Source organism: Dermacentor andersoni, chromosome 9 (assembly GCF_023375885.2).
Source record: "Dermacentor andersoni chromosome 9, qqDerAnde1_hic_scaffold, whole genome shotgun sequence".
NCBI classification, from domain to species: Eukaryota; Metazoa; Arthropoda; class Arachnida; order Ixodida; family Ixodidae; genus Dermacentor; species Dermacentor andersoni.
Genome location: NC_092822.1, coordinates 67,158,426 through 67,183,678, shown reverse-complemented (window position 1 = coordinate 67,183,678; position 25,253 = coordinate 67,158,426). Strand labels below are relative to the sequence as shown.

The 25,253-nt window shown below is 47.9% G+C and overlaps 1 protein-coding gene across 8 annotated transcripts in view; it reads left to right on the top strand.

Moving 5' to 3' along the window:
- The window catches only part of axo (axotactin), a 196,996-nt gene that overhangs the window by 106,604 nt on the left and 65,139 nt on the right, over positions 1 to 25,253 (top strand). For all 8 annotated transcript variants that reach the window (XM_072284212.1, XM_050176084.3, XM_050176080.3 and 5 more), the window contains 8 exons: positions 339 to 487; positions 7,428 to 7,732; positions 8,810 to 8,946; positions 14,287 to 14,399; positions 16,667 to 16,897; positions 19,036 to 19,211; positions 20,148 to 20,290; positions 23,820 to 24,106. In XM_072284212.1, coding sequence (XP_072140313.1) covers positions 339 to 487; positions 7,428 to 7,732; positions 8,810 to 8,946; positions 14,287 to 14,399; positions 16,667 to 16,897; positions 19,036 to 19,211; positions 20,148 to 20,290; positions 23,820 to 24,106 — 1,541 coding nt within the window. The remainder of the gene's footprint in view (positions 1 to 338; positions 488 to 7,427; positions 7,733 to 8,809; positions 8,947 to 14,286; positions 14,400 to 16,666; positions 16,898 to 19,035; positions 19,212 to 20,147; positions 20,291 to 23,819; positions 24,107 to 25,253) is intronic.

Sequence of the window (25,253 nt, the reverse complement as noted above, 5' to 3'; positions counted from 1 at the left end):
TATCCTTATCTCGGTGTTGCAGTGCCAGATCACGCGGCGTATTTTGGAGCCACTAGTGCCGTCCGCTCGATTCGGAATGCAAGAGAGTTTCTATATGTCGCATTCGCTCTTTACGTTCTACTGCTGAGCGCGTGGTCGCGGGTGCGATACCCGGACCTCGGTGGCCGCATTTCTATGTGGGCGAAATGGAGGAACGCTCGTGCACTTTTATTTTCGGTGCATGTTAGGGAATGACAGGCGTTCGCAATTCATCCGAGGCCCTCCGCTGCGCAGTCAGCCATAACCCATCAGACAGTTTTCGGGGGCGTTAAACCCACGATTTCACTTCTTTCCTCCAGGTGGCACAATTTCACGATGGTCCACAACGGGAACCGCGTCACCCTGTACTTGGACAAGACGATACATACGTTGCACATCAGCGACACCAACTACTACCTGCACCTGGACCCCGACATCTACATCGGAGGAGTGCCCCACGAGGCTCCAGGTACGAAGCAAACTCACCAGCCAATTGTGGTAGTGACGGTGATGTGTAGTTGAACAAATCAGTAGTTTGGGCTAGTTGGTCTGGCATATTCGGAATCTGAATAGCGCTGAAAAGAGGACAGCCGTTGGATACGACTACGCACGGCGCTAACTTCTAAATGTTGATTTCGAGAAGCTGCCCGCAGAGCTAACAAGTGAGTAAAGTTGAAAAAAAGAAAGATAACGAAATTTGCAATGTGAATGATTGAGCGCATTATAAAACTGTATTGCGGTGAAACCATTATAGAGCGCATTGAAAAAACCTTGTCAGCGCAATACGTATCTTGCATGCAATACGTGTCTTACCGCAATACGTGCCGGTTTTGCGGTAAAGCAGCTTCAAGCATTTCTGTCCATGTGGAACGCGCATGACACCTTTGCCCAAAATTGACCAGGTGAATGTACAAGCATTGCGTTCCTGTTTGAAGTTTGAAGTTGACATTTATTCATATGCAAAACAGAGGTACATAAATGTAATGTACAGACGATGGTCCCAAAGTAATGATACTGAAAACGGGACCCTCCGTTAGTAATTACAACAGAATTGTAAAATTGTTGGCAGCGTAACAGCGGATAGCATAACAATACATTAGTTGCAAGAAAAGCACATGATAACGAAACAAAAAAGAAAAACCCAACAAACTATGCTCTAATCGTTGTAGTGTAACAGAAATAACAAGGGAAGTGATAAAAATTATACAATTGTTAAAGGCAAAGTTGATATAAAAAACAAAAAAAAGAAAGGTTGGGGAATTGACGGTCTTGAATGCTCTTGGACGGAGGATGGTGCGCTATCTTTGATATGCTGTCATACGCGATTTGTCATGTGCAGTGAGATCCATATAAAAATGTGCCCGACCTTGAAATGTAATGTTAAACTTTAGCGCAGTGTATTGTATGTTATGTACCACCTTGCCCATATCGCGCTGCTCAAATTCAAAGCGACATGTAATGTAAAATTTAAAGAATTCGGTTTGTTTCCTTCAAATAATGGCGCATGTAACTATTGATAATTCCCACCAAGCGAATTCAGCTTTACAAGGCGAAGTCATTTGATTTCTGCTGGTACTGTAAACACGCTAACGTTTAATAAACGCACCAATTCACATTTTAATTGGCAAGCGGCACTCTTTACTGCCATAACGGCAAGTTGTGTTATCCATGTTATACGTGGCATCGCCATTGTGTGTGGTGAGCCGCTGTAAAATTTTATTCCGATTGACGTCAACTCTAAGGCTAACTTTATTTTAGATCTAATGTTGTCGGGGGGGGGGGGGGGGGGGGGTTACAAAGGTAATATTACCATTATTTAGGGTGAATGGCTCCACTTATCTATGACAATGTGAGGTTACCCACCTTTAGGAAAGTTTCAGTGTTTTTCATGGCGCATTGCCACTATTGGAAGTTGTCCGAAAATGGGATAGTGTTTCAGAAAAGAAACCATGCGTCATTACCCTTCTTATGATTACTTTTTCTATTTTGCTTATGTTCGTGCCAGGAGATTTTTCTTTTTTTCGCATGGGTTGTCGCGCAGCATACTTTGAGTACTTGCGTAATAATTTCCTTGTTCCGTCAATCGCCATGGTAGGTTGCACAACACTGTTCATTACGCCCGAAGAGGCTGACATCATCACGAACCCCGCAGAGCGTCCCACTCGGAATTGTCGCTAAGAAATGGTCGTCTGTATGTAGCTCAGATGCGCTTTATAATTTCGTCTCCAGTCGACTTCCGGTCGAGCTCTATGCGACTACTAACATCGACGATCGCGCATTATTTAAAATATGCTGGGAAAGCGATTCTTCGACGGCGTCTGAGCTAGAGGCCGCGGATTCGGTCCTGGCGACGGCGACCGCGATCAGTTTTCTGGCACGGGGTGGAGTGAAAAAAGAAAACCCTTTTTGTACTTAGATTTAGTGCACGTTAAGAAACCGCAGGCTGTCAAAACTAGTCCCGGATTAAGGCTTAGCTCATAATCATTTCAGGGTTCTTGCGTGTAAAACCCGAGAAATTCATTTTTTTAATGCGATTGCCTTTGTTACGACACACCACGCACTTTCAGCTGGCTGGCTTGCTCATGGCGCGCGCGTCTTACCTGGAAAGTACTCTGCGATGGTGCTGTGCTTTCGCGTGCCTATAGTTGGCGTTGAAGTGAGAGGCAGCACGAAGGGCAATTCGGTCGCTGTCGGTGCCGTTCTTAATCACGCCAACGTTCTGACAGCGAGCGAGCGCGGTCATCGAGTGAAATGGGTTCGTGCTTGCCTTGGCGCGCGTGGCACCGTGCGTGTTAGTTTAGTTGGTGAGCGATTGTTGACAGCAGTGTTTGCAGCTCATAAAACTACTAACCTTAGTGCGTATAGGTGTCTAATAATTTGACATCGCGATCAATGCTTCGTCTTTCGGGCGGAACTGCGACTGTGTGCCTTTTCTCCCCTGCAGGGTAGTAAACCAGAACCTTTTTTCAGGGTAACCTCTTTGACTTTCATTCATGTCTCTCTCTCTTCGATGTCTGATCGCGGCCACCCGATAGCTTCGCGCTTCTTGTTAGATCTACTTTAAGGTGATGAATACTATGTGGCCCTGATCATTAAAACTTGTTGCATCCTGTTTAGCTTTAGCGTTTTTCTTCGCTGCCTGCTGCCAACATGTCCAAAATAAAAATAAATAAATAATGGGGTTTCACGCGCCAGAACCACGACTTGATGATGAGGCATGCCCTAATGGGGGACTCCAAAAATTTGAACCACCTGGAGTTCGTTAAGAGAGAGAGAGAGAGACAAAAGGGAAGGAAAGACGGCGAGGTTAGGCAGTGTAAATACCGGCTGGCTACCCTGTGCTGGGGAAAGGGGTAAAGGGAATAAAAGGAGAAGGAAGAGAAGAAAAAAAAAAGGAAAATGCACACAGGAACACGGGGTGTTTTCGCATTTCGCGCCAATCGGAATGCGGCCGCCGTGGCCGGGATTCGATCCCGCGACCTCGTACTTAGCAGGCCAACACTGCCGACATGTCCAAGAGTGGCCTAAATTCTTAATAGTCCAATTATAATGTCACCATCGCATCGTTATCGCTCCATTCGTGCGCCCGTTGGATGATGTAACGCCAGGGTTTGTACCTGGCCGACCCGCCGCGGTGCCTTAGCGGCGTTGCGCTGCTAAGCACCAGGTCGCGGGATCAAATCCCAACCGCGGCGGCCGCAGTTCGATGGAGCGAAATGCAAAAGCGCCTCTGTCCGGTGCGTTGGCGTACGTTAAAGATTATCTGGTGCTCAAAATTAATCCAGAGTCCCTCACTACGTCGTGCCTTATAATCATGGCATGTGGCAATCATGGCAATCATGGCATGGCATGGTTTTGGCATGTAAAACCCCAGCATTCTTCTTCTTCTCCGTGGCCATCTCCGTGATTTCATGTGGCGAACCTCAGTAACGTGAATAAAACCTTCTGCACAGAGCTTCTTTGCGAACACTGGCCTAGAACTATTCTTATAGTGGACGATTGTCCAGTTGGTGCATAGCACTGCGCATCACTAGCCTGGTAATGCTATCGAGCGGGAAGACACAGATAAGGTGTAGGAGCTGCTAATTATTTATGCATGTGTTGCACGTGGCCATTCTAACACGAAAGACATAAGGGTTTGTAAATGCATCTTCTAGCCACAAACGAGAAAAAATGATAGATTTTAGGTCAGTAGCGGGCGATGTTGCCCGCTACTGCCTTTAGTGTGCGTGGTTTGTTTGTGCTCGTCTCTTTTCTCTCTCTCCCCTTCCGCTCCCTTTTTCTTTTTGTCCCCTTACCCACGTATAGGGTAGCCAACAGGAACGACGTCTTGTTAACCTCCCTGCCTACGCTTTCTCTTTCTCTTCATGTGGTCAATCGGATGGAGGGTGATGTCCATTCTTGTCTGCCTGAACAGGCGGGCATATTCTGCCGTCTGGAGTGCATTTGCATTGCTGCCTCCGAGAAGCGAATCATCACGAAGTGTCATTTGTCGGCTCTTCCGGTATGCGGCGTGCAGTGTCGGATTGCGTGTCCTTGGAAAAACGCGTTTCGTTTCTTGGGGCTATCGTTTGTTCGCGCGGCCACTTCTAGCGGCTTTCTGTCGTTTCTGGGCCTTTGGACACGGCGGTCAGGCGGTGGCTGCAGGACGCCGTCGACTCGATTTTTTTCCATGTCCTACAGCGGCTTGCGCATCGAGTTTCTCTCTGCCGGAGGATCTCCCCTTCGACGACAAAGAGAACTTCTCTTTTTTTAATGGGGCTGATTATCGCCGACCGTTGCTGGATTTTTGGCAGGCCTGGTTTTCGCATATGACTTCTCATGAGTACATATGAGCCAGCATCGTAATGTACATGTACATAGCGTCTCCATATTCATTCCTTGTTTTGTTACCAGCCTTTAACTGTCTTGAGTGGTACGTTGCTCATCTGTGCTGCACCTGCGCAGTGTGTCTGTGAATAAAGCGCACATTCTAAGATGATGCCAGAAGATAAAACACGCGGCGCAATCTTTCCTAGCATCTAAAACAGCGCTCCTTGGCACCGAACGCAGCGCTCCACTATACTCGGTTATATGGCGGTGGATGTTGCAGACGCTTGCATCAAAACGCGACACGACACTTGCGTTGTGTAAACGCAGCCTCTCTGAACTGGGGAGATGGAACGACGAGACCAATTCGACCCGGTACTACATGATAATGCGGATGAACCTTAAAAAACATGGTGCGAACTCACAACGGGAGATGAGTCAAGATTCGGGCGGTCTTAGGCGCAGATAATGATTTCAGGAAAATGAACTTGAAAAGGTAAATCTGAGAATTAAAGAGTGGTGCCTAATTGAAAGCTGAGACCATGTTAATGAATCGTGTGTCCCTGTCCGCCGTAGTCGAACCAGATTCACTACCCTCCCCAGTAGCCCATTGTCGCTGCTCAGCTCGAATTTGGGGGGTTCGATCCTGACCACGGCGGCCGCACTTTGATGGTGATTAAAATGCAAAATCTCGCACTTACATCTAGGTGCACGCTAAAGAACCCCAGGTGGTCAAACTTAATCCCTAGTCCGCCACTACAGCGTGCCTCATAATCGTGCGTAGAACACTTCATTCTTTTTTCCAGATTCACTACGCAAGCAGTGCGATCACTTACCGCGTTACTCCTGTGTCAGCTCATTACCGCTGCCGCAACGAAATAGCTGTGGGATGACCACTTTAAAAACGCTATCGATAAATTGATTTCAGGTATAAATTCTTGAAACTGTCACTGGGCTACGCTTACGAGCACGGCGAATAAGTACAGGATTTATATATACGCAGGCAACCGGCCTATCCCCCACAATGGGTTTGTACCATTGCTGAAGCAATCGTCATAGTCATAATTATCTTCGCTATCGTCATCAATTTGAAACTGTTGGACCGCCTTCAGATAAGTTGTATATTTATTTGCCCCTCAGACGACATGGCAAGAAGTCTCAGTTTCGCACGAATGGCGAAGCATAGTTTGCGATAGAAAATTGTTAGACAGCTATACGAAGTAAGGATGTCAGTTTTATCGACCGTATAAGCTTCTAAACATTAGCTTGCTAGACTAACAAGCATGGTGTCACCCGCGCACAAGCAAACATGAATACATCTCACTCGATGACCGCGGACCTTCGCTTTCAAAAGGCTGGCGATGCGAAGAGCGGCAGCAGCAGCGAGCGAATTGACCTTCGTCGAGAACACAATGCACACGGAGCTATTAGCTCTCAGCGCACCTAGGCTCTGTACCCATCACAAATCGCTTTCGATATAGGGCCCGTGTGGCCGCGCTCATACGCGCCATGTGCAGCCGCCGGCGGAGTAGAACGCCCCCCCCCCCCCTTCCCTCGGTGCGCGCGATGGAAGACGGCGCGCTTCCTTCCCACCTTCATCCCTTGCGAGGGCGAGATCGAGCCACCATCCTCGTCTCGCGGTCACGCGTTTTCTTTCACTCGCATCCACAGCGTACGGCGCGCGGCCACGATGTTATCGTACTTAGACTTTATACGGAATATCACGGCGACGGCGACACTGACGATGATGACGATGGCGGTGATCCACCTGGAGGGTCCATATAATTGCTATCGCAATAAAAACAAATAACAAACAAATAAACGACGTGGACCATTGCAGCAAGAATCTGGATTTATGCGACCCGGTATTATAAACTCTGTTTCCTAGCTCTATTGCTCCTTTATTGCGGTCAGACTTAGGTCGTCTGCTTTTCTTTGTTTCACATCGATTAGACACCGTACCTGTAAACGGTAGACTGCTGCGGTAAGTGACCAACCCAGGCTTGAAGGCCAATATTTATGTCTGAATTTCAGTATTTTCTACATCACAATTTCAGCCACAGCTAATTACCCCTAAGCTTTTCTTGGCTTCATTGGCTGGTGGATTTTTATGCTCATTTAACTAAGTGTAATATTACCCTCATGCAAAATGTGTGGGTGTGGGGAGATTACAGAATATCTCATCCGCATCTTTACCCAATACCAAGACCAGCGCCTTCATCTCCGGACCGCGTTAGAGCACATGCGTTAAGGTAATTCTCAGTGGCAAAGGTCCTTTCACCGTAGCCGCATACGTCGCATCCCAGACAGCGAGATATGCATTGCGGCAGTTGCTGAAGTCTACAGACCTCAGTGGCCCTGTATTCTGTGTGTGCATTCCCGGGGGCACACACCGACTGTATGTTCACTTTCCTTCCGTTGTTTCTTCTCTACTCTCATCCCCGTTTTCCCTTTGTAGGGTAGCAAGAGGGCGTGTGTCTTACTGACCACCCGACCTTTGTTTTCCCTTTCCATCGGTCTCTAACTGAATGTGCAAGTCTTCTGGTACATATCCAGCAGCTTCTGCGTTGAGCCAAATGCAATATTTCTGTTCCCTGCAGGGCTGGCGACGGACCTGAAGTTCGTGGGCTGCTTCCGCGAGGTCTACTTCAACCGGGACAACTGCCTGCAGTCGCTCCGCAAGGGCGAGCCTAAGGCGCGCCACGACGGCATCTTCCCCGTCGAGTACGGCTGCGCCCTCGTGGACACCATCCCGCTCACGTTCCCCTTCGCGGAGTCTCGGCTCACGCTGAACTTGCCCAGCAAGACGCGCCTCGACATCTCCGTCGACTTCAAGACCGAACAGAACGAGACGGTCATCGCATCCAGCCTGCTCCGCTCCGACAAGGGACAGGGCTTCTGGGAGGTGATTGAAGCTACGTGTTCAGTCAGAGCACATACATACGTCTTTCTTTCCCACCTTGTTTTCTCTGTTTGACCGCGCAGTTTGACATACGGCATATTGTGGTTAAATGAACGAGCACAATCATTCCTTGTGATGAAGTTGCATGAGTGGCCTGTCGAGCGTATTGTCCCGAATTAACCGTTCCTGGGCTATGGGCTCGTCTGTCCGTATCGCGGCGCCTCTAAACAAATCACTTTCTTTCGTTTGGCCTTTGGTCCTGGGCACAGCCACTGCAGATGTCGATCATTCGCTGTAGGTGCTGTGTAGTGCAATTTGGTAACTTCACAGAATTTCCAGGTCCTCGATTGCTAGCGCAACTTACCAAAAAAAAAAAAAAAATAGACGGGGGCTTTTCCAGTTCGAATTCTCTGGAAGAGGCTTCCTCCACCCGCGTTTGATTAAGATGAAGGAATCAGACACATGGGGTTAGTAGATCAAGTGTGTCCCTTTGGAGGAGAGATTGTTTGGGCTACGAAGATGCAGCAGGGGTCGTAGAAAAAGAAAACCACAGTAAATGGCCTGTAGGTCGCCAGCCGCTAAGCAAATGTAGCCTCCGAAATCCCCGATCGAATACCAAACTTGGCGTGCCATCTTGAAGGATCCGGGGATGGCACGCGAAGCGAATTCTGCAACTGTTTCACACCGAACGTGGGATGCCATGCGGTTCAGCGCCGAGAAGAAACGATTGTATGACTCCTTGCGTCAGGTGGAACGTATTGGCAGTGTCCGCTACGGGCCAAGGAGGAAGGAGTGTTGCGTTGCTGCCAGCTGTCGTAAATGAAATGCTCTCGAAAATTTCTCCAAAGCTGCGGTCTCTTCTAAGGACAATTAGAAAAGAACGCCGTCGTTCACGGGCCTCGAAAGAAGGTTAACGATACGCTGTAGACAATGCCGAAAAAAAAAAAAAAAAACTTTGTACACAGGAAATGAGTGTGGTGAACGCCTGTTGGGAGCAGGCCCTGCTATTCGTTACTTGGATAATCATCTGCGATGGTTCCGACTTGAATTTCCCCCCTCCCCCTCCTTGTTTGCCCGCAGATTCGTCTCAAGAAAGGCACCGCTATCTTCACCATCGTTCCAGATGAGACGAACCCGTCTCACTACTGGTTCCTCAGCAAGGGCAAGCAGCTCACCGACGGCCACTGGCATCAGGTTGGCGTCATTTTCGAGAACGGGTAAGACCCACTTGTCTTCGCTGAATTCTTCACTGAACAGTCAAACTCCTTTATAACGAAGTACACAGGACCTCCAAAATCCTTGTTAACGCAGGTCATTTCATTGTAAAGGTTGACCGCGGTACAACAGAGCAGGTTAATCACGTTTAACAAAAGAAAAACATTTATTTAACACGAATTCAAAAGATCGTTACTCAAATAAGCCGCTAATATTTTTCTTGCACGCTTTGTCAAAATGCGCGCCTGCAGCATGCCTTACTGCACTGAGGGTCCGAGCATGCTCCGCGGCGAAGCAGAGGACCTACGCTACGTAAACCTGCCGGTCGTCGAATGCCGCTATCGCATCCGTTGCCGCCAAAATTTGTCGTTCGTTTACAGAATATTCCTCACTGCGGCTCCCGTCCTTGCCGCCGTGGATGGCCCTGAACACGTCGTCGTCTGTTACGATTACTTCATCACGTTGTTATCACGTATTCGTCACCCGTCGCACCCGCTGATGCGTTACATGCAAATGGACCGTATCCTAGAGCATTGCAGCAGGACTGTTGTAAAGCAACAAGTCAGCCGTCGTCGTCGCCTAAATTCCTTTTTTGTGTAGGCAAATTTGCGGTAGTAGCCTTACTTGTAGTAGCGTTCACAATACACAAGAAAAGATAGGAATTCGGCTTGGTCATAACGAGGCCTTCGTTATACTGGTCATTAGGTGTAAAGGCGTTCGTTGTAGAGTCAAGAAAGTCCCCCTCCCGCTGCTTTGTGAGTGCCCCACTCAGGATTCCTTATGCGCAAGTTGTTTAAAGCTGCGGCTGAGAACTTCTGCTTGAGGTGCCACATGTTGAACTTATTATCAGTCCGAACAAGAAGGAGCACGCGAAAAACACAAACACCCAGCACGAACAATATGAGCCCTCGTCCCGTGTTTATGTGTTGCCCTCTGTGCATTTATGTAGTGATGTTTGTAAGCGGGCAGCCCCGGAAATTACCTGGGGTGTGTCTGCCGCTTCAACACCAACTCTAGCCCGTCGTTATGCAATCTGGGCTGACGCTGCTAGCTTATAGCGGTGATGTGAGTTCGCTAACAAGCCTTTCTATGCGTGTAACAGAACTCAAGATAGAAAAGGCGCCGGTGGAATGTGCACGGTAAATATTCACGAGCCGGAATGGTAGGTGCGGCTATTAATGCGTTAGTATTAGGAGCGTCAAAGTGGGGAAAAATGTGTTTATGCAGTAGAACACGTTGTGGATCGAGCTAGTTGGTTCATAGCTTTCAAAAGACGAAACGCCAACAGTGACAGCACACTAAGAAGGAACGAAGACAGGACAAGGCGCAAAACTGTTTATGTGTGAAGTGCGAGAAACCGATCGTATGTATGTATGTATGTATGTATGTATGTATGTATGTATGTATGTATGTATGTATGTATGTATGTATGTATGTATGTATGTATGTATGTATGTATGTATGTATGTATGTATGTATGTATGTATGTATGTATGTATGTATGTATGTATGTATGTATGTATGTATGTATGTATGTATGTATGTATGTATGTATGTATGTATGTATGTATGTATGTATGTATGTATGTATGTATGTATGTATGTATGTATGTATGTATGTATGTATGTATGTATGTATGTATGTATGTATGTATGTATGTATGTATGTATGTATGTATTTCTCTCCTCGAAGAGACAGTGCGTGTGTCCAGTGAGCTCCTGGACAACACTTTGCGATGTGGTGCACGCCGTTCGAATCACGAACCTGGGACCTGAGAGAGGTGCAACGTAACGCTAACGCGTTTCTCGCGCATTCACCGCTAAATCGTCACTGAATTTTAGCCACGACGCTGTTTGGCTTATCACTAGTGTAAAGTGTACAGTCTTCGACATAGCAACAGCAGCCGACCCACGCTCAGGTAAGCGGAGGTGGGTACCTGAGAAAAAAGGCCCTTCCGAAATTCGCGTGTCTGCCGTCTAGTCTGCGGGCATCTACACCATACGCGAAAATTGATCGATATATAGCGTGAATCGAAGTCCGGCGTGCGGGAAGCACGACTCCAGTTTATTCCCATAAGACAACTACCCCCCGCCCGCCCCCCTTCGTTTACCTCTTCCTCTCCACCCCCTTCGACTCTTGCCGGAGACTTGACGGGCCACCCCATTACCGGCAGAACGTAATCGTCCCTTCTCATCACTATAAATCTCAGCCATGCCGCAGCCGGCAGTCACGCGACAACTATAAAAGAAAAGCCTTAGCACTCCTCGCCTGTGACTCTTACGCTGGGTCGTGCACATGTCCGTGTGACCTAGTGGCTCTGCGGCCAGGCCGTTGTCTTTGTGTGTGCACGACGAAGGGTGCTTGCCGTAGACGACCGCGTAGCAGCTGCCCAGCGACCTCGATTGCCCCCACTCCTTCCCCCCGCCTTCCACTACATTTCGTGCTCAGATTAAAAAAAATATATGCACGTTTCAAAACACACGATCCATTAATATCGGTCGGAAAGCCACCGCTAAAATACGAGGCAACAGGACCAACCACAGTTGCGTAGCCCAGTGGCTGTGGCATTCCGGTGGTCAATGCCATATCACGGGTTCGAATCCCAGCCGCGCTGACCGCATTCCGATGGGGGTTGCAATGCAAAAAGCATGTGCGCGTTGAAAGAACTCCCGATTAACGCTAAGTCCGCTTGTACGCTAAAGAACTCACGACGCTCGTTAAAAAAAACAACAAGAAACTCCCAGTGGTCAAAATGAGTCCGAATACCTCCACTACTGCGGCTTTCCCCATAGTCCACTACACCGTTTTGGGTTGTTTAATCCATAAATTTAATTTTTACGGGGCAACAGCTGCGTGAAGGCACTTTCACAAGCATTGTTTATGCTTCTATATAAAACTCAATGCTGCTACCAGTATTTACAGCAGTCATCAATATGGCGGCTCGGTGAGAACATAAATGCGTTGTAAGTGGGGCCTATGTCATAAGTTAGGAGGTCAGTGCACCCGTCACTGCAGGTAACTTGGTATCCCGTTTCATGCGTCCTGCATAAAAGGAAGCTTTGGCTCGGGCCCAGCTCCGATGCCGCTTATTCAAATACATGTAAAACGCACAAACGCTTTTTTAAAATAACCTCTGGGCCGATTTTGATGAAATTTGTTCCATCTTAGAGAAAAAGTTGCATTCTAGTGAATGTTGAATGCAAAAATTTTATTTAGGGTATTATGCTTTTTTTTTACATATATTGCCGAAAATGGGCAAGCTTAAAAATGAAAATATTCGAAGCAAGACGTTTACAAATCCGTACCTCAGCACCAACAACAGATATGCCAGTGCTAACTGCATCCGTTAGAACATCAATAGAGGACACATTTTATATATTAATTTAAAACTTCGATAAATGTGGCGCAACGTATGGGAGGATTTTGCGAAAGTTCTACTCGCGTATTAGTAGTGCATTTGAGAGCAGTGTATAATGCATCCCTTTTGCGATCTTTAGATATATTACTTTTTCATTGCTGGGTTAGAGTTGTAAACTTGATAGTCTTGTTCTTGATATACATTTCAGTTCTAAATTTCTAATAAGAAACACCCATGGGCTAAACCAGTGTTCCTCTTCCATCAGTCACTGGATTTTAACTTTGCCTCTTAATGCAACAAACCTAATCTAATTCGGCGTAGTGGTTGCCGAGAAAAACGATTTCTTCGTTCCCATGTATTGAGGTTGAAGCCCTCGAGCTAAAGCTTCCTCTTAAGATTCTCTGGACAGAGTGAGCACACCTGTCTTCCTCACGGTTCAGGACTTTCCATAAGTGCAGAAATACAAGAGTGTCACTACGTGACCAGAACTCCGTTGCATTGACACGCTTAGTGGTTTAGTTGGGCCCGTTTGCAGTGGGTCATGAGGCTTGTGCTTTTCGAGCGCACCCCGGGGTAGTGCAGAGTACGGTATAGCCGCGGGTCGACGCTTGGCCAGCGTCACGACGCGTTAAATCGTTGGTTGGCGGCACTTTCTTAAAGTTATTCCTATCCTGGTTTGTTTACTTTTGACAGAGGCTATTGGTGTCTCAAACCTGGGATGGCGTTAAAGTTATGTTAGCTTCGAACTTATCGGCGACGACAGAAAGCCTGAGGGTTAACGTATGTAGATGTTGGTACGTCACGGTGGTGTCAACCCAAATAAGGCACTTTCTGCGACAGCACAGGTTCCGCGTTCCTGAAGGAGACGTGGACTCGCAGTACATGTGCCGGCACCACGCTCAGTCTCGCACACCGTTTCCGCATCAAGTGTGATTTCACACCAGGTCACCAAACTTGGCGATATTGCTTGTCAGTATGTCATCATAAGCGCGTTCGGTGTGTAGTGCAACTAGCACAAGATGCGCATCTATGTGACAAAACTTGAGGGATGGAATAGTAACGGATATTCGCTCATAGACTTTACCACAGCCGTGACCTCGTGGTTTAGCGTACGGCTTGGCTCCGGAAGGACGTGGGTTCAGAACCACGCTGCCTCCAGTTGCCCACCGGTCGTCTGAATGTGCACACGCGTCTCTCGCACCCGACACTCTGCTTTCTTCAGGGGGCGAATGCACCGCGGAAGGCTCCCGCACCGTGCAAATCTCGTAGAATCCTGTGGGCACACCGAAACCCCGTGAAAGCGGTTCTGCGCTGCTCCCGCTCCATCTAAGCAGTTTTCCGCGGAGCATTTCAAAGCACGTATATAAGGTAGGGACCCGTTCGAGTTGGGGATACGCGTCTCAAGTGAATTAAATTTCCAAGCCTTGAGGCTCCGCAGTGGCCGATCGCCTGGCCGGGAACGCGCTTGAACGAATTTTAGCGGTAGGTACCCGCGACGCCTGAAGTCTACCCCCCCTCCCCCCAAACACACATCCGCGGTGAATACTTTGCGACAAGGCCGCCTGCGGTTGGACAAGGGGCACCCATAACCACACCTAAAGAACTTCTACAGGCCTCTTTGCGCATGCGCACTCTCGATCCCAAACATCTTGCGCACCTTAGACTCTTGCAGACGCTAAACGGAAACTATCATATTTTGCTGTCGCAGTACCAAGAGCTCAAAACAGGGTTTTCCCCTCGTTGCCATTACGCCGTGCTGTGCGCCGTCACGCATTCGTTGTGCTGTCGTCACGCATTCGTTGTGCCGTCGTCCCGCCGTCGTTGCCCCGTCATTACGTCTTTCTTGGTGTGTTGTCGACTTGTATGTCGCTTCTCTGTGCCACCGTCGTTGATTTCACGAGAGCCGGCACTTCAAACAATTGTAAAAAAAATTACGTTTCTGATAAGAGCGTGAATTCTCACGACTGTTGCGTTCTCTCGTAGCAATGTCGAGCTGACGATCGACTTCAACCGGAAGCTGAAGGACACCTACCCCCGTCGCGTGGAGCTGGTCGGGCCGCTCGTGATTGGAGGATTCCCCAAGCAGCACGTCATGGGTGAGAGAACTGAGAACGCCGGCGTTTTCCTCGATGCTTCGTCGTTTGCGATCGGATATTTCAATTTTCAAATTAAATCGATTTATGTCACGATCACATATGCACACGATAGCCGAGAGGCGCCCTGTCAACGCTACTTCTCGATGGCTTAACAAAGCCGTGGTGACCTATAACATTACGCATCAGGCAATACATAAAGTAAACTGACATTCACTCTCAGTTTAAGAACTGTAATGGTATGAGAGAGAGAGAGAACTTCATGTAGTCGCCTGCAGAACGACACCATGACTACATGGCGCCGTGACGCGGGCCCTGACGTCTTCTCAGCGGGTGGTCAACTCCAGCGCGTGTTACTCCCGCGGTGGGTCGCCCTGAGGGGCAACGTTCCGTCGGTTTCGCTCGGCCTTTGTCTTTCAAGAGCCGCCGAGACCTGCTGGACGGCCCAGGTTTGGCTTTCGTGGTCGTAGCATTCCGCCGCAGCCGCGAGTCGCGGCGGAATCGTTGTACTTGTCGAAGCCTCATTGGGGAACTTGGTGCAATCCCATGAAATTCGCCGTTAGAGAAGGAAATGCAAAGCAGTAGTGGACAGTGATTAGCAAAAAAAAAAAGAAATGAGGTTGGTGCTTGAAATAATTCGCAGGCAAAAAATATATTAAGGTTGAAATAAAAATGCACGAAAGCTTTGTGGGCTTCAAGACTTGACACACCTAATCATCGCAATGGCGTTATTGATGGTCCATTGAGATAAAACGCAAGACACAATGTCACTATTAGGCGACATTTTGAGAGTACCCCTCGACTGAGAGTAAGTTTAAAACCGAAAACCTTGTTTCCAAGTGTCACGCCCTCCCATAACAGGTTTTAATTTCGTTGGTATTGTTACTGTCTCACCCTCTTTCTTTTTTTTAATTGGACCCGCCGCAGTGGTTGTGCCTATGTCATACTGCTACTGAGCCCGATTTCGCGGGTTCGATGTGAATCCGCGGCAGCTGCATTACAATGGGAGGGGCAGAAGTGCAAAAAATGCTCGGGTCGAGCCTTGCACCCGCGTGATGGAACCACACGTGGTCAAAATTATTCTAAAGCCTCCCTTTATGGCGTCTTTCAAATAGTGCGTTGTTTGAACACGTTGAAATCAACACATCAATGAACACATCAATGAGCCTGTTTGCTTCTCCTCCGCAGTTTTACGCCTCTCAAGTCAACACAAGTACACTCTTGGCCTGCATTGCCATATCGACACTTCCGAGCAAAACTTTGCCAATTAACTACTGTGTTCTGTCAAGGCGTAGGGCTATTTCAGCGGGATAAGTAACGTTTAACCCTGTGATGCCCTAACACAGTTCCCACATTGATTTGAGAACGAATACACAGCAAAGTGTTTTTCAACCTCACGGGTGGTTGGATTATCCTATCAATGCCCTCACCCTTAGGGGCTAACATCCAGTTGTTAAGAAGGACACTTTAAGTTTTCTTTCTTTCCTGAATTTTTGTGCCAAGTAAACCAGGTAAAAGCTGCGACAGACGACACAAACACTGCATGAAGTAATCTACCATAGCCATCAATTTGAAACTTTTATGTCAGATATTTCGGTGCGCAGCAGATGGTAAGAATAGATACGCAGTTTTTAACTATGCGGCTTATTTCAGAGCAGGCGTAGTTTAAGCTCGCTGTCTTGTAAAGTAAAAATTGTTTGCTCGTTTAGCTATCTATTCCCAAACATATAATATATGGTACGCTGGAGTCCGATGCCTCAAAAGTCCGGGAAACAGCGTGAAGTTCACAATTGCGTTTTTGATATTCTTGTGTAAAGTTTCGTCTGTGGACGGTTGAACGGACCAATTACTAATTAAAGAATGGCTACGCTAATGAAGTCGATGGGAGCGGAATGCGAAAGCACCCGTTTACTTAGGTTTAGGTGCGCATTAAAGAACCCCAGGTGGTCTAAATTATTATGGAGTCCCCCAATACGGCGTGCCTCATAATCACATCTTGGTTTTGGCACGTGCAACACCATAATGTTGAAGTTCTAAACACTAGTATTGCTCCACAGTTTTTGACAAATGTGTTCCCCTCAGCCAGAAATAAAGGTGGAGAAGTTCTTATATTTGTCCTTGATGTGGAGCTGTGTTTGGGCATCACAGGGTAAAAGGTAAGGTTAGGTTACGTTAGATCAGGTTTGATAAGTCGCGGGACAAATCAGCGCCCTTCACTGTGTAAACATTTCATCACTGCGCGTGCCTGTAGCATACATCACTCGCTGCAGGCTTCGTGGGATGCTTCCGCGACATCTACGTGGAGAAGGAGTGGGTGGACCCTCGGAAGGTGGTCGGCACGGAGTACGCGCACGGCGAGGTCTCGCTGGATAACTGTCAGCTCATCAACCCCTGCAACAACCCGAACGCGTGCGAACACGGAGGACAGTGCTACCTGGACGGCTCGCGCTTCAAGTGCAACTGCAACGGCACGGGATACACGGGCAAGACTTGCCACTTCTGTGAGTTGGTTGTTTCTTTTTTGGTTAAAGGTGAAGTGGCACCGTTCTCGCCGTGATGGATGCGTGCCAGGAGTCTGGGGCAAATCGAGAAGGAATAAGTATAGAGACAATATACAATGCGCGAAATTCCGTCAGCATGTTTTCCCACGTACCTAACCTGAGAACCAGCATTAACGCTTTTCCGCAAATAAGCATTTCCTGTAGCTAAGAGAGGGGTTTTGAAAAGTGGGACGCTGTGAGGAGCGATCCACTTAACTTTGGCACATATTTAACACTGTGACTCATTATTTGTGACTCTATACAAGGACCGCCATCCTGCTTAAGTGATGCGTGGTGTGTGGAGAAGTGCAATTGCGGGTTTCTCGTAATGTCTATTGCGAACAAAACAAATATAGCAAAAAATACACTGAATCCATTTAACGGCAAAAACATGAGTTACGTCCAAAGGAAGCTTATAATAAATGATCAGGTATAATAAATGACAAGGATATTTGTGAACACAAAAAATAAAGCTTTCTGCCGCTATGTGTGTTTTTTTTATATTCTTCATCAGACTGGCATCATCAACATGGCTTGAGCTTGAGAATCGATCTCAAATATATTTATATAAAAAGAACAGTGCTCCTCACTTTCATTGCTGGATGCTTATCCATACGCCTAATTAGTACGTAGACCGCTATGTTAGACTTCGGTATAATTTTACTTTCGTTTGCCGAAGACGGGCGACATTCGGGTGGCATTCCTGCGTGCTTACACTTTCAAACCTTACGTTCCGCGCGCGAAATTCGAATTGACTATGTCGTACTTGAGGACTTTCACCGTCACCTCCGATGGCCACCGCATAATTTTTGAAGCGACCCGCCGTGGTGACTTAGCGGCTATGACGTAGCCTGCTAAACACGAGCTAAGCTAAGAGCTGCTAAGCATCCCGGCCGTAGCAGCGGCATTTCGATGGGGACGAAACGCAAGAACGCTCTGGCGCTGTGCATTGGAGGCACGGTAAAGGTCTCCAGGATGTCGAAATTTCCGGAGTGCCCCGCTATTGCGCACCTCGTATTGATATTATGGTTTTGGCTCGTAAAACCCAGAATTTGATTGATTTAATTACCTTATTGAGGCGAAGCCTTCCCTGCCTACGTGTCCGCGATTTGGCGTGTCATTGTTGTCGTCGGCTGTCTCGACGAGTGGGAGCTGTCATCGTCGGGGATACGATTACTTTTGCGTGGTTTCGCGCGACTCCGCAGTGGAGTTGTCGGCTTATACAGCTGTCAGCGTTTCTGTTGCTGTGTCAAGCTCACTATCTTCGCGCAGTGCCAAGTAATGATTTCAGCCGTTCACTTCGATGCTTCTGGTGCCAACTCATTATCACCAAAATCTCTAGAATATCGCTCTTAAACAAAACTTAAACCTTTGTTCTGCAAGGTGCGCTATCGCTACCGATGACCGCTACGGGACGCTCATTGGTCGCTGAAATCCGCTGCTCGTTTCTTATCGCGATGTGTCGCTTTGCTTTAGCGGCGGCTCATTAAAGTTTCTCTTAAGCCCGGAATACATGGAGCGAATAACCGGCGTCCGAGCGATGAACTTACTTGGGCGGCGAACGCCCGACGGCCGGCGTCCAAAAATTTGACGGCCGCCGCCGACCTGCCTGTCCAAACATTTTCGTCGAGCCGCCGGAAGCGTCGAGCGCGCAGCAGCGGACGACAGCCAATCGGGAGGCGCCAGTTCCGGTCGCTAGGCATGCTGGTCTTTCGCGCGCGGGCCTTTTCTCGTCTTCTGCAACCACGTTGGTGTCTGCGCTAGTGTTGGTGTATTTTTGAGTTATAAAAGCGGTATATGCCACCTTAAAAAGCGCTTATATTTGTTTCATCGTTTACCACAACGCGTATGCTAAGTCTGATAACACTGGCGCCAACACGGCGAACTCGCGGCGGCGTCCGCCCGCTGTTCGCCTCATGTATTGCTATGCAGCGCATCTTCGACGCCTTGCCGCCGCGCCCCTGTTCGCCGCGCCGCGTTCGCCGTGACAATTCGCTCCATGTAGCCCGCGCTTTACGCCGATTCCCGCAGCGCGTGGGACATGCCTGATTGTTTCTCCGCTCTGTTCTCTTGCGAACCGGTTTTGCCCACGTTCGCAGCGACGTTCAAGAGGACGTGCCAGGAGCTGTTCCTTGTGGGCTACCGCAAGTCCGGCACGTACAAGATCGACATCGACCGCAACGGCCCGCTGCCGCCGGCTCACGTCGAGTGCGATATGCAGCGTCCGGACGGATCCATCGCGACCAAAGTCAACCACAACATGCAACGCGAAATGGTAGGCACGAAGCAATGAAGTGCAACAGTGCACCTCGAAACAACTGCCGCGCACGCTTGTTTCATCGGCTCACTCGTGCTCGATTGCCATGGAACCCCGTGTATAGTCCGCAACCGCGCTGGAACACGGTGATCCTTGAATTACGGCGTTCCGTGGAAACCCGCGCTCAGCCAGACATCGTTGGAAGTGTTCTACCGTGGCAATTATGCGTTGGGAGTGTCGTTTACACGTGGTCATGTAGAATTGAGTTAACGCGCTAAGTCACCAGACTGCCAGTTAGACATGTTCCTGAATGTAGACAGCATGCGTCCACTATGTGATTGTCATCAACACGTGCAACATTGACTAGACGACGGCTGCTGCTCTTGCTAGTCTAGAGGGTCAACGAAGCACGTCATGTTTTGCGGGACTTGGCGTCTCTTTAAATCTAGGTTTCAAGGCATTCATCTTGGCCTTACTGGATTTTTACGAGTACGTTTTTGGACAAGGGACTGATCCAGGGCAGAGGGAAGGGCGGGCCCCCATGAAAACATACAACGAAACCAGGGAGTGCGAGGGGACGGGTGTCTAGGGAGGCCCGGCATCCAGCCGGTCCCCCCTTCCTCATTTTTTCATGTCCACTTCTTCCTATGTATGCTAGCAAAACAGGAGCAGCTTGTTTGGTCTCCTCGCCTTTCTTGTTGCCTTTCTTCTGTCCTTCTTTCTTTTTTCTATCTGTATTTCTTTGCCAGGCAAGCTGCTTATGCAACATTCGCGCCATGTGCTACTAATCGGTATGCACACAGTGCTACTAATCGGTCGCTACCGTTACTTTCATCTTTTGCCAAAAGAAAGAAAAAAAGACACGGCTAAGATAACTGAGGCACTAAATAGCCTGCATTTGCTCTCTCATGAACGACTTTTGTTTTGCGCCTGTTCCGGGTTTTCTCATTGCAGGTCGTGAGAAAATATGGCCTCGAAGGTTTCTACATGGACATCACCTACAGAGAATTCACGCCCGAGATGCTGCAGTCCCTGGTTCACGCATCCAAGCAGTGTTACCAGCACATCAGTTACGAGTGTTTCAAGGCTCCCCTGGGGTAAGAAAGGAAGTGCAGTGTGCAACGTTTGCGATAGAAAGGTGGCCCTGTCACCCTGCATGGCCAACAAATATAGGGGAACGTTCATGTTCTCAGCAAGCGCCGACGATGACTCCTCGGCTCATAGTTCGGCAACACTCTCTACACATTAAAAAATAAAAGAAAAAATGCACAAAATACATGGTAGACAAAGCGCTTGGGACATTGATCCGTCGTTCTCTTCCGCTCTTGCTGCAGGTTTAACAACAATAACTACAAACGCAGCGCCTGCGCACCTCGTCGATTGTGACGCGATTCAGTAGGCGACTCTCCGCGGAAGCATTGCAAAATCTCGCAGCACCCGCCGCAGGGGCCAGCATGACAAGTAACGTTTTAAACAGTCGTAACGAGCTATTATTCGGCAACGATGAGTGCTTTGCAAACACAGAACAACTGTATTTTAGAATTGTTCGATTTCTGTACCAAAGTAGGTAACAGCAGGAGCTGCAAGCTCCATTCAAATATTTGCTGTCAATGGAGCCGTTGCTCCTGACGAAGTAATGCCAGGTTTTTGCGCATGTTACTGAAGCACAAAGTGCATAAGAACTGAAAGCTTGGTGAGTTGGCGGTTATTCATGGTAAAACTATCGCGAACAAAGAACATAGGGCACAGATAAGTATACTTTAGGCCACGAGAAGTTCACGCATGTGGAAAGTGATAGGACTCAGGAAATATTTATAAAAATGATTTATTTGACGAACCTGAGCGTTGATGCATGAGCGAGGGTAAGATGCTAGTGATAGATGCTAGTGGCTTTGAAGAACGCCTAGTGGCAAGTGCACGTGATACGGCTCAAAAGATGCTGATTTTTCTGCAACGTGATGGTGGCTCCATCTGTGTGTTTCGCCGTGTTTTGCCACAGCGGTTATAGACTGCGCCACCGCTCCGTTGCAGTGACGTAGGGAGCTGCCTGTGTGTGGCTATAGGCTAGTCTTCATCCCTCAATAACGAGAACCAATGTCAAGAAGACGACAGCCAAGATAACACCCAAACGTGGCAAACGAGGTCAGATAAAGCGTAGCGAAATTCACAGCGCCTTCCCAGGAAGGGGGCAAACGGGCTAGAGCCGTATACCCGTTAGGCCTGTAGCAGGAAGGCCCAGGCAGGCTCGGCGCAGCCAGGTCAGCTGATAAGGCAATTTCTGTTCCATCCGTGAAACGGGAATATGCGGAAGATCTGGTCAGGAACCGTTTTTTTTTTCGGTAAAATAAGTGGTTCACGATATATCCGGGTCAATACTACTGTAACACTATCGTATGTCAGTGTGTTAAAACACAGCTTGTGTCCTTTGGAGCCTCATATCGGGAAAAAAAACATGCCTTAAAAGCGTACGCAGACGATACGAATCCGCATGTTCAGTGCAGCAAAGAATTCCCGCATGCCGCATTTTTCAGCAAGTAGTGCGCTTAAAGGCGCTTAAAGAATATGACCAACAGAAAACGATGTTAGAGCATGCCGAGCACTTCGGACCCGGCTGTTTATAGCACAGCCAAAGTCCTTTAATAAAAAGTACAGTCAAAAACTAATTTTCAAATTACGCCAGATGTGACCTGCGTGAACGTTTAATGACCAATATGATAAGGATTTTGATGCGATGCTGTTAAAAGGACGCAATGAAAAATATTAATAAGAACGGTAAACTGAGCATGTCGGTAACAGCTAAATTTTCGACATGAATGAATACCAAAAGAATTCCCTCGTGGTGCTCGGTTCGTGTTTGTCTTGTGGTTCAAGTGCTAAGTCAGAAAAAAAAAAGAACTATTAAGTCGGCTTAGAGCGAAAGATAAGGCTTCTGTAATGACCAATTCATCATTCGTAGTGAGAAGTCATGTTGTAAGCAGGAAAAGGACGAAAATAAGTGAACTAAAGTAGCGCCAGCTACTTTGGACTGTGGTGCCTCTCATGTGTCGTCTACACTGGTGACCTATAATAGCATCTCCTCTGAAATGGAGCGGGGACAAACAGACGGCTAGAATGCTTGATTTAATCAGGTTTTACTACATCTATTGCTACCTAGCCTTTCGCCTATCTGATATAGACCTAACTTTCGTGCTTAAAACCTCTGTCAATCTATTGTACCATTGCTACGTCTGTAGTCTCCCCTCTGTTTTTTTTTCCACGAATAGTCCGGTCCTCTCTAACTTACCTCGACTGCTGACCAGTTAATGCTTCCATCCGCTTGGAATGTACTCGCTTCCGCAAGGTGAATGCTCCTTACGCATCCTGCTGGGTGAATATCTTGTCATTTCATTGCGGTGCGCCCAGTCGTATCCAGGCTGCTTTTGCGGCACACACATGCCTCATGTTGTGGTGCATATTTGCTTAGCTTTGTTTTGGTCCACGGACAACCAGTTCGGGCCTCAAATAGCAAGGCGCTCCCCTTTACGTTATTGTATAAATTTTCCCTCCTGATTCCTTTCCTGCCGTATTTTCCCGTAAATATCCATGGTCTTTTTTTGTTTCGATCCTTTCCACCCAGTTTGCCGGCTATGTTTCTCTAACTTCCTTTTTTTTTTGTGACTGCTGGTTGTTTGTTTACGCTTTCAATTACCCGGTACTTGGTTGCCCAATTTCTTTACCTCTTCCTGGCATTCCGCATCCATGCTTTTGAGGTGCAGATATTTGTGCACTTTAGCCGGCCATTTCTTTTCATCCGTGTTCCATAGCCTTTCTTCCAAAGATAACCTTGTTCTGCGCTTCTCCGTCTCAAATACAAGCCCAACCCAGGTAACCTCGCGCTGCCTCGTTCGTGGTTTTACCACCGGCCCCCTAAGGCCAGTTATTGGGACCACAGCACTTAATAGACGACACGGTCAAGGAAGGACGACAGCGACGGTTGTTCGCGCGGTCGTGTTTATCGATGTAAATGTGTCACTTACGGTATATCAGCGTGTCAACGGTATTCCCGCATGTTATCCTTCTTTCTTATCTCGCAAATCCTTTTTTATCTTTCCCGTGAACACCCACCTTGTTCTTGCCGCTGGCCACGCACAAAATGATCCTCACGTAGAGATCATACGCATAAGGTACATGTGCCTCGCTTTAAACACTAACACATTGGCAATCATCTTTACCTAAAATATGCAACGAATGGAACGGTCTGCCAGCACCTATTCTTAGTATAAGTAATCCTGTTCAATTTAGAAACGATTTAGTTTACTACATGTAAATCATGAGACGCGTGCAATATATCGTGTGACTTGCTATTGTATAAATTCTACATTTGCAAATTAACTGTGTATGTATTAACCTATCATTCCCAACTTGTGTATTGAAAAGTGTATCATGAGATTTCTACGGTGAACTACCACTATCGTTTTTGTTTATCATGCGTAAATTAGTGAGCTAGCATAACTTTTTCTTTGTTACTTATACTGTGCCTTTTCTGTATATCATTTTTCTTACACCTCCTTCATGTAGCCTCTCCCCTCTGTAATGTATACTTACTCTGAGGGTACCGTAAATAAATAAATAAATAAATAAATGCAGGCTGGAGAGCTACACGTGGCTGGAGTCGTCGTCGGGCCGCCACTACGTGACGAGCATCGGCAGCGGCCGGCCCGCCTGGTGCCAGTGCGCCGAGACCCGGAGCTGCTCGAACGCGTCGCGCCTCTGCAACTGCGACGTGGCCGACGGCCGATGGCGGCTCGACGAGGGCGTCTACGACCGGCCCGAGGACCTGGGCATCGTGCGCATCTACATGCTCCAGCCCAAGGGGCTGGCCCACGACGCGGAGGCGCGCATGACCCTGGGACCCCTCGAATGCACCGACACCAGTGAGGAAGGGGATTGCTATTTTTTTTTTACAACGAGCATGCGTTGGCGCCTGGATACAAAGTTTCTCATTTTGAAGAAAAAAGGAACCGTATGCTCCATGAGCCCAGTGTCCATAGTCGCATAATGTCGCATCAGTTCCTGCGTGAAAAACCGGTGTGTTTCCACATGAACCCATGTGACCGTGTGTGATAAAGATGCAGGACGTGTGGGTCTTTTTTCAATGAGGGCCACCGGTCTGAATAATGTACCCCACTTAGATTGCTATTTAGCCGCACAAAATATAATCGAACTCACTAGTTCGCCCGTTAGAAACGCACTGCGCAGAGCGATAAAAATTCCTCAAGATTGCGTTTTTTTTTTTAAAATCTAACTCGTGCCCCGACATTGATCATTATCTATTTCGCATACGTTCTCTCTGACGCTACGCTCCCGATGTGTGTTAGTTCATGGACAGCGAGCTCCCATCTACTTAGCGTTGCTGACAGGAAAGTGGCGAGCGCCAGAAGGTCAAAGGGAAACGCGCGCAAGATTGGAGGAGAAAAGGAAAAGGCCAGGATGATAGCCAGAAAAACTGGCTGCCCTGTGTTGTGAGAAGGAAAAAAAGGTAATCAAAGCATAGACGACGAATATTTTTTCGGTACAAGATAAGTCCGAAAGAGCGTAAAATAAGTTAGAGCGTATTGTCACAGAATCTCAACCGAAGGGCGCGACGAAATTTACGCCATGCATACCGAGTCCAAAATGATACGTCCTGTGAGTGTAGCTTATTTAGGGCTGTATCCGTTATTTTTTTTCCTTTAGAACGTGAGAACGTGCTAACTGCGTAAACTACGCGCGCGACACGAGCCTGACGCTGAAGACGATCTCGCTAATTTAGCCAACGCTGTACAGACAGTTTGCAGCGAAAGTTGCGTAGCGCTTGGTAGCACTCGTAAAATTGATGGCGTTCTTCAGGCCGTAGCCAAGTCCACCTGTACTTGAAGAGAGAAAAAAAAATGAAATGCAGGTCTCCTTCAGAAATCCAACGTGCGTCCGTGCCATACGGGCCCAGTGCCTTACGTCGGAACCATTCAATTAGGTCTGGGCAGGCGTTTCGCCTGGTGCTCTATTTTATTTGCGTGGTTTGCTACACTAGACTTCCAGATG